Source organism: Olea europaea, chromosome 12, assembly GCF_002742605.1.
Source record: "Olea europaea var. sylvestris chromosome 12, O_europaea_v1, whole genome shotgun sequence".
NCBI classification, from domain to species: Eukaryota; Viridiplantae; Streptophyta; class Magnoliopsida; order Lamiales; family Oleaceae; genus Olea; species Olea europaea.
Genome location: NC_036248.1, coordinates 16,690,153 through 16,702,444, shown reverse-complemented (window position 1 = coordinate 16,702,444; position 12,292 = coordinate 16,690,153). Strand labels below are relative to the sequence as shown.

At 36.2% G+C, this 12,292-nt stretch overlaps 1 protein-coding gene across 1 annotated transcript; it reads right to left on the bottom strand.

Annotated features, from left to right (window-relative positions):
- Nucleotides 1-3,787: 3,787 nt before the first annotated feature.
- On the bottom strand, nt 3,788-5,881 carry LOC111405892 (zinc transporter 2). Its single transcript, XM_023034986.1, has 2 exons — nt 5,191-5,881; nt 3,788-4,386 (listed from the first exon to the last, which is right to left on the bottom strand). Exons 1-2 carry the CDS (start codon nt 5,819-5,821, stop codon nt 3,995-3,997), a joined length of 1,023 nt encoding a protein of 340 aa, XP_022890754.1. The 5' UTR covers nt 5,822-5,881; the 3' UTR covers nt 3,788-3,994.
- Nucleotides 5,882-12,292: the final 6,411 nt, after the last annotated feature.

Genomic DNA, 12,292 nt, shown 5'->3' with positions numbered 1-12,292 from the left:
TGAAGCCTTGAGAAACGAAATATTGAAAGAAACTCATTCTACCCCGTACACCACACATCCCGGTGGTACGAAAATGTATCGAGATCTTCGAGATACATTTTGGTAGAGAAATATGAAAAGAAGTATAGGGTTGTACGTACAGAAGTGCATGGTATGTCAACAGGTTAAGGCAGAACACCAAAAACCAGCTGGATTGTTAAATTCACTAGATATACCTGAATGGAAATGGGAAAATATCACGATGAACTTTGTGGCTGGATTCCCGAAGTCAGCAAGAGAAAATAATGCTATATGGGCAGTAGTGGATCGACTAACGAAGTCAGCTCATCTTCTTCCAGTGAAAATGACATTCAATTTAGACCAATTGGCACAGTTGTACATTAAAGAGGTTGTGAGATTACAAGGTGTACCTGTATCCATTGTGTCTGACAGAGACCCAAAGTTCACATCCAAATTTTGGAAAAGTCTACAAGGAGTTATGGGAACAAAGCTGAACTTTAGTACAGCATATCACCCTCAATCCGATGGTCAGTCTAAAAGGACCATCCAAACTTTGGAAGACATGCATGTTTTGGATCTAAGAGGTAATTGGGAGTTATACTTACCTCTAGTAGAGTTCGCTTATAATAACAGTTTCCAAGCAGCTATTGGAATGGTACCATACGAAGCTCTTTATGGTAGAAGATGTAGATCTCCTGTTCATTGGGATGAAGTCAAAGAGAAGAGAGTTTTGGGATCAGAAATGGTTGAAAGGACGGTCGAGGTAATCGATAAGATCCGTGCAAGAATAAAGGCAGCACAAGATCGATAAAAGAGTTATGTAGATACAAGGAGGAAGGATTTAGAATTCCAAGTTGGGGATAAAGTGTTTCTGAAAGTAGCACTGATGAAAGGTGTACTTAGATTTGGAAAGAAATGCAAGCTACGACCCCGGTATATCGGACCTTTCGAGATACTTGATAGAGTCGGAAATGTGGCTTACCGACTAGCTTTGCCACCTAAATTATCGGCAGTGCACAATGTGTTCCATATATTGATGATAAAGAAGTATGTACATAATCCTAATCATGTAGTGAGTTATCAAACCTTCGAGGTATAGAAAGATTTGTCGTACGAGGAACTACCGATCAAGATATTGGATCGAAAAGTGCATAAATTAAGAAATAAAGAGATTCAGCTGGTTAAGATACAGTGGAATCATCACGGCGTAGAAGAAGTTATTTGGGAAAAAGAAGAAGAAGTCAAAGACAAATATCCAACACTATTCGCCCAATCAGAAGGTAAATTTCGAGGACGAAATTTTAATTAAGGTGTGGGGGATGTAGAACCCCAAATAATTCTAGACACCTTAGTGGCACTAAGACATGAACATTGGATGACTAAAGTATACTTTAGATTTTTAGTCTCATTTGAGACCCATTTTCGACATAGAAAACATTCGATTTGGAAAATGATATCTAAATAAAATTGTAACTCTTTGAGTTAACTTTCCAACGCACTTTGAATTACCTCAATCGGATATCGGGAGAAAAAATTATGATAGAAACACTGAAAGTTGTGCAGTGTCAACCGGACTACAACCGGTCGACCGAAACTGCCTGAAATGAAAATTCTCGTTTTTCTCTAGAATTTAAATATTTATTTTCATCAATTATTTTCTCAAAGGGTCACCCACGTTTTTGGCAATAAAAACCCCACTAAATTAAAGCATTTAACCTCAAACTTAAATGGCACCCATGTTTTCTCTCTTAAATGAAATTTGACCCTTCATTTGCTTTAAGTTATGGAATATTTACCTATAAATAGAGACCTCATTTCACTCATTTTGTCTCACACCAAAAGCAAGAGCTTTTACATACTAAAGAAATAGTTTCCAAGAGAGAAAAAGAGAGGGAGGAAAACTATTTTTCCTAGAAATTTAAGAAGTGTTTTCAAATATCAATTCTCAACAGTTTTCAAACATCCAAGAAGTGCATTTCTTTCAACATCCAAGTTTCATCGAAGTTTTCAATCCAAATTCTCAAAATTTCAAAAGCATCAAGCAAAGTAGGTAGAGGTGCAAATTGTTAATTCGTGTTAAGTTATAAGTTTCTAGCAAATGAAGATTTATGTTAATATTTGTGTCTAATGGTACCTCTAATACGGCATACACCTCCATGTCTAATGGTACCTCAGGGTACGGCATGTACTTCCGGTCGAGGCGTCGTGTTAAGTCATGACTCTACGTGTTTGGGATTCTGCTGAAAATCCTACTATGAAAAGGTTTCTAAAGTTATAGTTTTGAAATGTATAGCTTGATCACGAATGCACCAATGATATCTATTGAGTTTTTTTAACTCACGGGTTTAACCCCTTCTCTACAGATTGATATGATTCTACCTTAGGCCTAGATAATGGAAAAGATGGAGAGCGGTGCAACGAGCCCATAGAAAACCCGATGAACAAGTTATTTAGATTTATTTTTGTGAACGTTTTCAATGTTATTTCTTTAAAGTATTTGAATAACGCTGAACGCAAGAACAAGTTGTGTTTTCTTCAAATAAATTGCGTTCCATTATTTTTTTATTCAGTGTTTTATTTAAAGTATTCGAAAGGTTGTTGTTAAAATTATCATTGTAAAAATTAAACTTCCGCTAAATTATATTCTCCTATGACTAAACCACTGGTTAGTTAAGTAAAGTAAGTAACGTTCCGGTCCACAAGGGGTCGGGGCGTTACACAATTTTCATGCAATCAATCAAACACGATTAATTGAAAATTTTCATGCAAATAAGTTTTAGGTAATTGAATTACCTAGAAGTTATTTACTTCACATGCAAATTTCATGTTTGCAATCAAATTCACACTAATTTATAAATAGATAAAAATGAGTGATAGATAAATGAGTAGTACATGTGAATCTATCAAAATTGGGATCGGCAGTAAAATTTGACAATTTATAAAAAAAAAATTATAAATTTCTCCATAGGGAGGCTAGAAAAGCCCATTTCATTCTTACAAATAGTTTGAGCTAGATATTTCCCCTTCGACGAGTTATTTTCAGGTTCAATCAGTTTAAAGGTGGCCCAGCCTCTTTAGTCCCTTGAATTGCATCCATCACACCAACCAAGTCCAGTGCACTAACATTGATTATTTCATCAAATTTCTCCAAAAGTATTTTCAAGAAACTCTTTAAACCATAAAATGCACTCTATTTTAAAGAAGTTAATCTTTAAAATTTTGCTTCAATATGCTCTTTAATAACTTTTTAGAATGGAGAGGGAGTTTTGCTCTGTAGTTGGAGAGCAAAATTCAGTCTCAATTTGCATTATTTAAAAAAATAAGAAAAAAGTAATAAACAATTGTTGAAAAATGTAAAATGAAGAGCTAAAGATAAAGAATCAGTTGAATCGTGTAAAAAATTATATTCTCTCAATGTAGAAAATGACATAATATGCTCTAATAATAGGAATTTCCAGCGTTTTTCAAAAGAATTGTCATGAATTTATTAAATCAAATGTACAAGCAAAACAACTGGGCATTGAATGTTTCTAATAGGAAAGCAAAAGCAATTGTATTTTCAAACTTACCCTCATTATGTAGAAAAGTAAATCTCAAATCAATTTTGCACGAATAACGCTATTCATTTAGAGTCTAGATAAGCATTATTCTATATAACATTGGAATATCAAATTGTCCAATAAAGTTGGAAAAAGTTGAAAGACATTTTTAAATATTGGACATTGTAATAATGATCATATGTCATCCTTTCTCAAACCATGTTTAGAATTACTACTTACTCAATGTATGCACGAAAGAAATTATTTCATTTTTTCTATATCAACGGACTTGTATATTCCTTCATGCTCAACATCGATTCCCCTCACTAAAGAAAAGAACACACATATACCGATTACAGACCCTAAATTATAAAATTTGTTTATTCAATACAAGCTCAAACAAGATTAATCTTTGAAGAATGTAAAAATCAATTTTCAGCACTTAAAAGTGATTACTAATCCCATATCATAACAACTGCTATTACTCCCACTCCTATAAGCACCGCAAGAAACTTGAAAAATGGGGTATCAAAATAACAATTTTCCTGCGGTTTAAACCCTTTTGATATAAGATGATTTATAGCAACATATACGAAAACCCCACAAGCAATTCCCATTGAAATAGCGTAGATCCAATCAGCTGTGCGCCCTTGTGTAGTGGCATCTAAGGCAATGCCAATTCCAACCCCAACAGGGCTTGAAATGGCAAAGGCAAATGAATAAGCTGCTGTTGCTAAGAATGGCCTTTTGGGTATCATTCTTAGAAGTGCGATTCCCATTGCAATGGCTGCAAAGATCTTGTGAAGGGAAATTGTCCAAAGATTTCTCCATGCATCTGACTTTGTATCTGAAACAATTAGTCTGTCATGAGTATTGTGAAAGGAATGCTTGTATGAAAGTTGCATGTTCGATGCATGATGCTTTTCTTGATAAAATTAAAAGGCACAATTGACTAGATTTTAAATGGGGTATCAATTCTAAGATTTGACTAGATACATTGGGGTATATCTAATATTGTTTAGGTTGAGAATTAGAAACCCTGATTATATTCAACGGGGAGCAACCAATTAGCAGAAAATAAATAAAGATACCCAAGTTTTATAAAGGTTAGTCTAAATTTGAGACCTACGTCATCTTTCTTTGCTGTAGCAATTCATTATGATGAAAACAAGTTAACAAGAAAAAATCGCACGCCTATCTTCTCCAACCTCTCTTTCTCGATTCACGTTCTAACTCCACGGAGAGACAATAGTTAAGCTCCACAACTTAATAGTTTAACGTTAAATGTAGTAGATATGATTGGTAGCTAACACTGAAACAATAAATGGATAAATTTTAGCTAACAAATTATTTTTTCTTCATTAATTTTGCCTAGTTCAACCACAATTTTACTACACATGTTTAGCAGCCAATACTAAGTTGGATAAAATTGTAAAACGAATAACCTTTTAGCTTGATAGTGCATTTACGACATGTTTGTGTATGGTAGATAGTTCAATATAGAAGAATTTAACTTTTTTTCTTATTTAATATTGTCGTTTCTACTTTACCAAACACGTTGTAACATTGTAGTACGCAAAAATAACATCATAACTCACCAAATGTTTGTTCTATAAAAAGCATTGATATTCATATGAATGTAGTGATTTACCTGCTACTCCAACAGCAATGCCCTCAAAAACTGAGTGGAAACACAATGCCAGAATAAGAAGTATAGTATCCCCCACAGATGATGTCCTTATAAAAGCTGGATTAAAATTCGTTCCCACCTCTTTTCCGCCTCCCTCCGCCACCGCTGTGCCGCCTTCAATTTCCACTCTAACGTCTCTTTCACCACCGTTCACAACATACGCTATTACACAGTCTCCCAACATGGTGAAAAGGTAACCTGCCGATGCTAACATGAAAGAAAATGGATATTCTTTTGAAGTAAGATCGCCGAAAGTAGAGGCTGAATCGCTCAAGAAATGCATTAAAGCTGTGCCCAAGAAAACACCCCCTGCAAATTGAGTGCCCAGCAAAAGAAAACTCTCGTTCCATCTGTAGAAATATGGGGAAACTCCGCCTGCAAATGTGCTCACAAACAGGATTATCAGACACCATACTTTTACAAGAATCAGCCCTTTCGAGTGCAAGTCTGCATGGTCGACGCCCCCAGCGTCAGCGCTGTCACCGTCGTCATCATCGTGGCCACCGCCGTGAGCCTTGATCTTGGAGACATGGAGGAATAATAAGAGTAATACGATGAAGGAAACAGAAGTCAAAAATCTTGAAGAAGCCATTTATAACTTCTTGTTATTTTCTTGAAATAGTTTATGTACTGATCACCAGAAGATTTATATTTATGAGTGGCTGTCATTTTTTCATCAAGGCGTTCTTCTATATTTAGATTGTAGTACAGCTTTGACTTTAGGAAAATTGTACTACACAGCAGGCCACATACCAAGGAAAATATAGCTGGCTGGTTGATCATAGTACAAATTCTTAGGATTCACATGAATTCACTCGAATGGAATCTAATTCGGCAGCCATATATCGAGCACTAATTAGCAGGAAGCGGACAATAAGAAACGATGAAGCAAATAATGCTAAAAGGAAACTTATAAACAACAATTGTATACAAAACAGCTCATTCAAGAAAGTCACAATGTTATTGTCCGATTAGAATTAGATGTGTCAATCATTCGATATGTACTACTTTGTCTAAGAATGAACTTTTAGGACAATATGGCCGCAATCTAACCATGAACATATTCTTTTATGCCTGCTACTTTCTAGGCTAGTTTAGAACATATTTAATATTTTTTAAGTGTAAAATGACGCGTTCTAAGTTGGGTCCAATCTATAGGATTTTATTAAATTTTTTACGTTTCTTTGTAATTGTTTTCGATTTTTTTATACTATGCCCACCAAAGTAACTAGTCTGACAAATCATGAGTCGAGCCTAACGCAACTTGGTTTAGACAAATCTGTACATCACAAAATATATCAATACATGCATTTTACGCCTCTGATCACCTTGATATTGATAAGCATAACGTTAAATCATCTAAAATATTCAATAAATTTTACGATTAAATATGATTAAGAAGAAGAAAATAGTTCGAACTAACTATATCCATTTGACTATATATCCCCTTAATACCTTCCTTGATGTATGATGACGGAGGCGCTGATGGCAGTATATTTTGACAACCAATGGCCGTTGACTTCCTCTGAATCCTTCCTTCCCATGATAGTGTCTACATAATATTTTTATTTTCCGTTTCCAATTCTTTTTGAATAAATTATTGGGAAGTGAACACCCTGGAGAGCTAATGAATATCCATTGTGTTGTCTTCCTAATTGAATAAATAATTCAATTTGTACGAGCACAAAATATGCTGACTACGCTTTTAAATACATTAATGAAAATTGGAACGAGGCAACGAATTAATCGAAATTTGAGTGTAATAATAAATTTAAAAAATTTCCTTAGGTTTTATCTGTCTTACTTTCTTCCACGTTCTACCATATTATTTTTTCTACAGTACTCATATTTAACCACATATTTTTCATTAAAATAATATTACACGTAAATAAAAAAAATTCCTTTTTAACCACTCTTTTCAACATCAATCACTATTCCATAATACATTACTCACAAATAATGGGGCTCAAACAAGCACTTAATAAGTAACAAGTGTAAAATCTTGTTGTCCCTTTTATTTGACTAATTCAAATTGGTTAATTCGCGAACCTAATTACTTAGTAGATTTTGAAACAAAGTTTCTTGAATAAATATTTGTGAAATTTACTATTTTTCGAACTTATTTTCCAACATTAAGTTCAATCGATAAACCTATGATAAAATTTTACTTGTGAGAGACTTGAAGTGCATTAGGGTATTAGCTCTATAAATAATTTTATAAACAAAACGGGAGAACAAATTTCGTTATCAAATAGTTGAAAACGTTTATGTTTGTGTTTGATGGTTTAATTGCACAATACTTTAAAAGTTAGGACATATTACCCTCGAATTTTTGTATATCTTTTGAGGAGGAGATTATGCGTTAAGATAAATTTAAAAAAAAAAAAAGTTCTGAAAACAAGTTAAAATTAGCCCTTTAAAAGTGACCAGAACTAAAAGAAAATTAAATGGCTACGTTTAAAATATGAAAGATGCTACATATACTAACACTTTTGTACAAACTCTTTTACTCATTCTCACAATGAGAAGGTGGGGTCTACATGTCGGAATTATTTAATTCGTGTGGGGACAGCATGCATGTGAGAGTGAGTAGAAGTTTTTGTCAACCAAAATTTCTACAAATATCATAATTCTTAAAATATAGCCTCAAGTACAAATGCTTACTAGCCATTTTAAGGTTTTTCTAATAGTTTGACCATATTAAGTGGCATGTTGGATTAATAAAGAAGGAAAAAAAAAATACTTGGAGGGGGTTAGGCAGATCTAAAAACGCACTCATCTTTATGCTTGAAATCACTATTTAAGGACGATCATACAAAGTTACCATTTCAACCCTCTAAATGCTATCGTTTATGATACGTAGTCAAAATCTCAAGTAGAAATTTTGAATACCGAGTCCGAATTTACACTCATTTGCAGTTATACGTGTTTACAGTATTTCGATGCTCGAATGACTTAACATTGATGGTGGGGTCCTCCTCAACATTCAACGTGCAAACCGTAGATCGATGCGTTAGATATCACAATGAATTCAATCTGTTTGACCCATTTTTCTTGCTTGAAGGTAAAAGATATATCTGTCTCGGCACGATGTTTTTTTGAACCCTCTAAAATGCTGGTCACACGGTCATCCCAAAAGTTGGATCCCAATTTAATCAGTTGGCTCTTGAAATAAGGTTAAACATCCCGATTGCCAAACAGAGACTTATTCATACTTTCCAAACGGATCCCTAGATTTTTTGGAATCTACGAAGTGGCTCCTAATTTTTTTTATTCAACTACAAAAATTCACGGATCTGCAATTTGATCCCTGAAATCTTCAAATTGTTCCTCAAAGTTTCTGGAATATGCAAATCGATCCCTAATTTTGATGGAATCTGTGTAAATTGTCGCCAAATTTTCCGTTTCATATAACTGCTTCTTGATCTCCCAAACTATTCCCTGTCTCCTACACATGCATCTATCTTCTTCATCAATCCTAGCTTTGCATCCCGACTGTATCTTCAAATCTATCTAGATTTCTTCTCCCGCATCAATGTCGTTTTTTATGCTTCACATGTTAAAGTCTTATCTTTATAATTATGTTATCATTCCTTAGAAAAACCAAATAATTAATTGAATAGGGTGGGCAATGGGGCTGGGAATTCGTAAAGATGATTGTTTACCTTTTAAATTTTCCGTTTTAAGTTCATGACAAGTTTATTTTTGTAGACTGAAATACATTTTGGTCATGTCACATGCCAACATTGCATTTAAATGGCAAAAACTTTCATGTCAAATTTATCGTTGTCGATGTAGATATTTAGTAATGAAAGTTAATGCCATGGTTTGACTAAAACGAAAAGGTTCTGTTTCGCGCGGGTAGTCGCTAACAATTAAAAAGATATCAGATAATTGTGTAAGGAACAAACTTCTTGAGACAATGTCCCAAAAATGGGTGTTTTATTGGCGATGATTTACAATTGGAACTAAACAGAATGCCTTCAAGGGGCACAAGCACACGAGTACTGAAAAAAATGTTTAAGTTTAAACTAATAAATTGAAATTACATATTCTCTGTTTGAGAGTGTTTGATTCGGGGTCCTTTTCTCTATGTCTTCTCTTCCTTTTATATTCCCTTGATGATTTTTTCGTGACAAACCGCTTGGAAACTGCTTGATTGCTCTATAACTACCCACTTTCTTTATGGTGGCTAACTTGTCGTGGAACTGCCGTCTCTAACTGCTGCCACTACTCTTTGTCGTTCAACCTCCTTCAACTGGGTTCCTTGAATCGTGGAATGTGATAAGGTTACTTAATAACTGCTTCAATAACTGCATTTCTGGATAACCATAACATTTTATGTTTGCTAAGATCCTGGGCGATTCGAATGTATGGGCGAGAACAGGGTCATTGCTCTGGACGACTGTAAGGCACTCCATTTGCTCAGATTTTGAGCGTCTTGCAAGCTTGGGCGATGATGTTACTGTGTTCGTGGGCTTCAATTGCATTCATTAATAACCCTGTCTAGGCCTTTATCCTGAATTCCTCAATTGGGCTTCATTCCTACGACTATTCGATTTGGGCTGCACTTTTAGTGTGTCAACAATTACCCCCCAATATTAATACTAATTATTAATTTTTGCCATATTTATTTTGTGTTTTCCCGCAACATTTGAAATTCCCAAGAATTTTAATCATTATTTCCTTCCATAGCCTGAAAAGGTGGGACGTTGCAAACCCTTATAAACCCCAAAGACACGCTATTTCATCGCACCACTAAATCACGCCTCATTACTTCGCGCTTCTTTCTCGCAATATTACTGTTCATCTTCTTGCTTCCTGCTACGTTTCTCAAGCAAACTTTAAGAAAACTGTATTTCGTTCCCAATGGCGGCTCCACAAACCTAATCTGATGACTCTTTTAGCTTCGAAGATTTCCAAAAAATCCTTACTTGGCCATATGTAAATCCGAACTTCCTTGCACCAGCCAATGCCGAACTCAATGAGTTCTATCTGGGTCCATCATTCAACAACGCCGAAGTCGTCGAACAAGTGGCGGTGGGCCAGCTGTTCCCTTGCACTCAAGGCCCTCCGTTCTTGGACTCTTTGCTACAGAGGCCAATTCGCAAAAAAGGTATTCGCACTTGGCCTAAATCTGATATTATTTTCCGCAGATGGCATGCTCGTCTTGTGGGCCATGGTCCTACCAAGGCAATTTTTTATCGTGCTAGGATTTCTGATTTATTAGAAATCGCTCTTCAGCCCCCAATTTTTGACCCAATGCTTTTTCCTATTGCTTTAAGGTTTTGGTCTTCTGAATATAATACCTTTGTTTTCCCTCTTGGTCCCAAGTCTATTACTTTAAGGGATGTTGGGGTCCTAGTAAATCTTCCACCTTTGGGCGACACCATTTTCCCTGGTATTTTGATTTCCGGTGTCGCCCCGAAATTTGACAAGAAACTCACTGAGTCCTACTCAAGCCTGCAAACCTCTTATAATTACTCAAGCGTTGAACCTTCCCATGCTGAGCGTGTGGCTTTCCTTCGAATTTGGCTTTGTAAATATATTCTTTGCGTGCCAAGTATGAAACCTTCCATGAGCTACTTACCCATAGCGCATGAATTGGAGCGTGGTAGGCCTTTGAATTTGTGTTCCTTCTTTTTGGCTGCCCTTTATAGAGGCATGTCTTTTCTTCAATTTCAATTGAAGAATAGTGCATCTCCCAATGGCAGTGGGCCTCTTTGGTTCACTCAATTGTGGTTGACAGCATATTTTCCACCACTTGGTGCTCCATCCATTTTCAGTCATTCTGCTAGCTGCTATGGGCTAGCCATTGATCGACTGACCCCTATACATATGTCCAGTAGGGACATTTTTTTATTCTTTTATTCCTTAAATTCCATTCCTTCTTTCTTTCCTTTTCCTGTTCATTTGACTCCAGATTATGTGCAAACTCCATCCACCCTGGATAGTACGAGCACCTCTCTGCTCGTTTGGGTTCAGTTTTTGACTGGGAGGGAGTTGTTCCATGACATTTTAACTGGAACCAATGCCAAAGCTGGGGTTGAAATATATGTTCCCCAATTTTTTGCTTGCCAACTTGGTTTTGGCCAAACTTGGCCTGTTCCTCCTTGTTACTCTAAAAATTTGACAAACCGCTTTCACACCATTAATAGGGCAGAGGCACAAGCTATAGATGCTCGCAACCTTCTTTTGACGAGCGAGTTTTCATTAGCCCCCTTCAATTCTAGTCGTGCCATCCATCCCTTTTTTGAACAACTCTGGCCATCAGTGAAGCGCAGATTGTTTGCAACTGATGCCAATCGTGCTTTCCATTAACTGGATCAGCCAAACACTTCTTTCACTTCTCCTATTTTGGTCACCCCTGTGTCCACTAGGAATCCTCCCTCCCCCGCTCGTGCTAAATAATCTATTCGTCCATTTACTTCTCTACCTGCCAAGGCTACTGCAGCTAAGAGTGCCTAAAGCGCAAACAACCAGCTTCAGCATCTCTCATTTTGGAGGATGATGATGATGATGACACTCCTCTCATTGCTAGGAGAAAAGTAATTGAATTCTGTTTATTCACAAACATACCTTTCTGTGTGCTAATGGTTTACTTGAAACCTTTCTATGTGCTGATGGTTTACTTGAATTTCTCAGAAAAGTTCAGTCTCTCCTTTGAGGGCTTTGGTATTGGCAACTCCTGCTCCATCATCCTCTGCTGAAGCTGCTTCGTCCAAATCAGCTGATGAAGGGACTATGCTTAAAGAGAAACCTTCAATCCCGAAACCTTCATCACAACCAATGGAAGAGCCACCTTCTTTTCAGGGCGCTGACCCCCTAAACATCGAACTAGAAGGTAATACATTTTTTTTATTTTTTATTTTTTATTTTTGGTGTTTTACCTTTGCTTGTGCTATTGGTTTCTGATTTGTTGCTTCTTGAATTCTGCAGAGGCTCCCATGGGTTTGCCCGTTGTGGCAGAGTCTTCTCGCTTAGATAAGGGGAAGTCTACACAGGTGGTAGAGCCAACTGGTGATATGCCACTTCCCAAGATTGCTGATGAGGTAACCTTTCA

Coding starts and splice junctions, on each gene's coding strand:
- LOC111405892 (XM_023034986.1), bottom strand. CDS start 5,821: ATGGCTTCTTCAAGATTTTTGACTTCTGTTTCCTTCATCGTATTACTC. Junction 4,387..5,190: donor CATTGCTGTTGGAGTAGCAG/GTAAATCACTAC, acceptor TAATTGTTTCAG/ATACAAAGTCAGATGCATGG.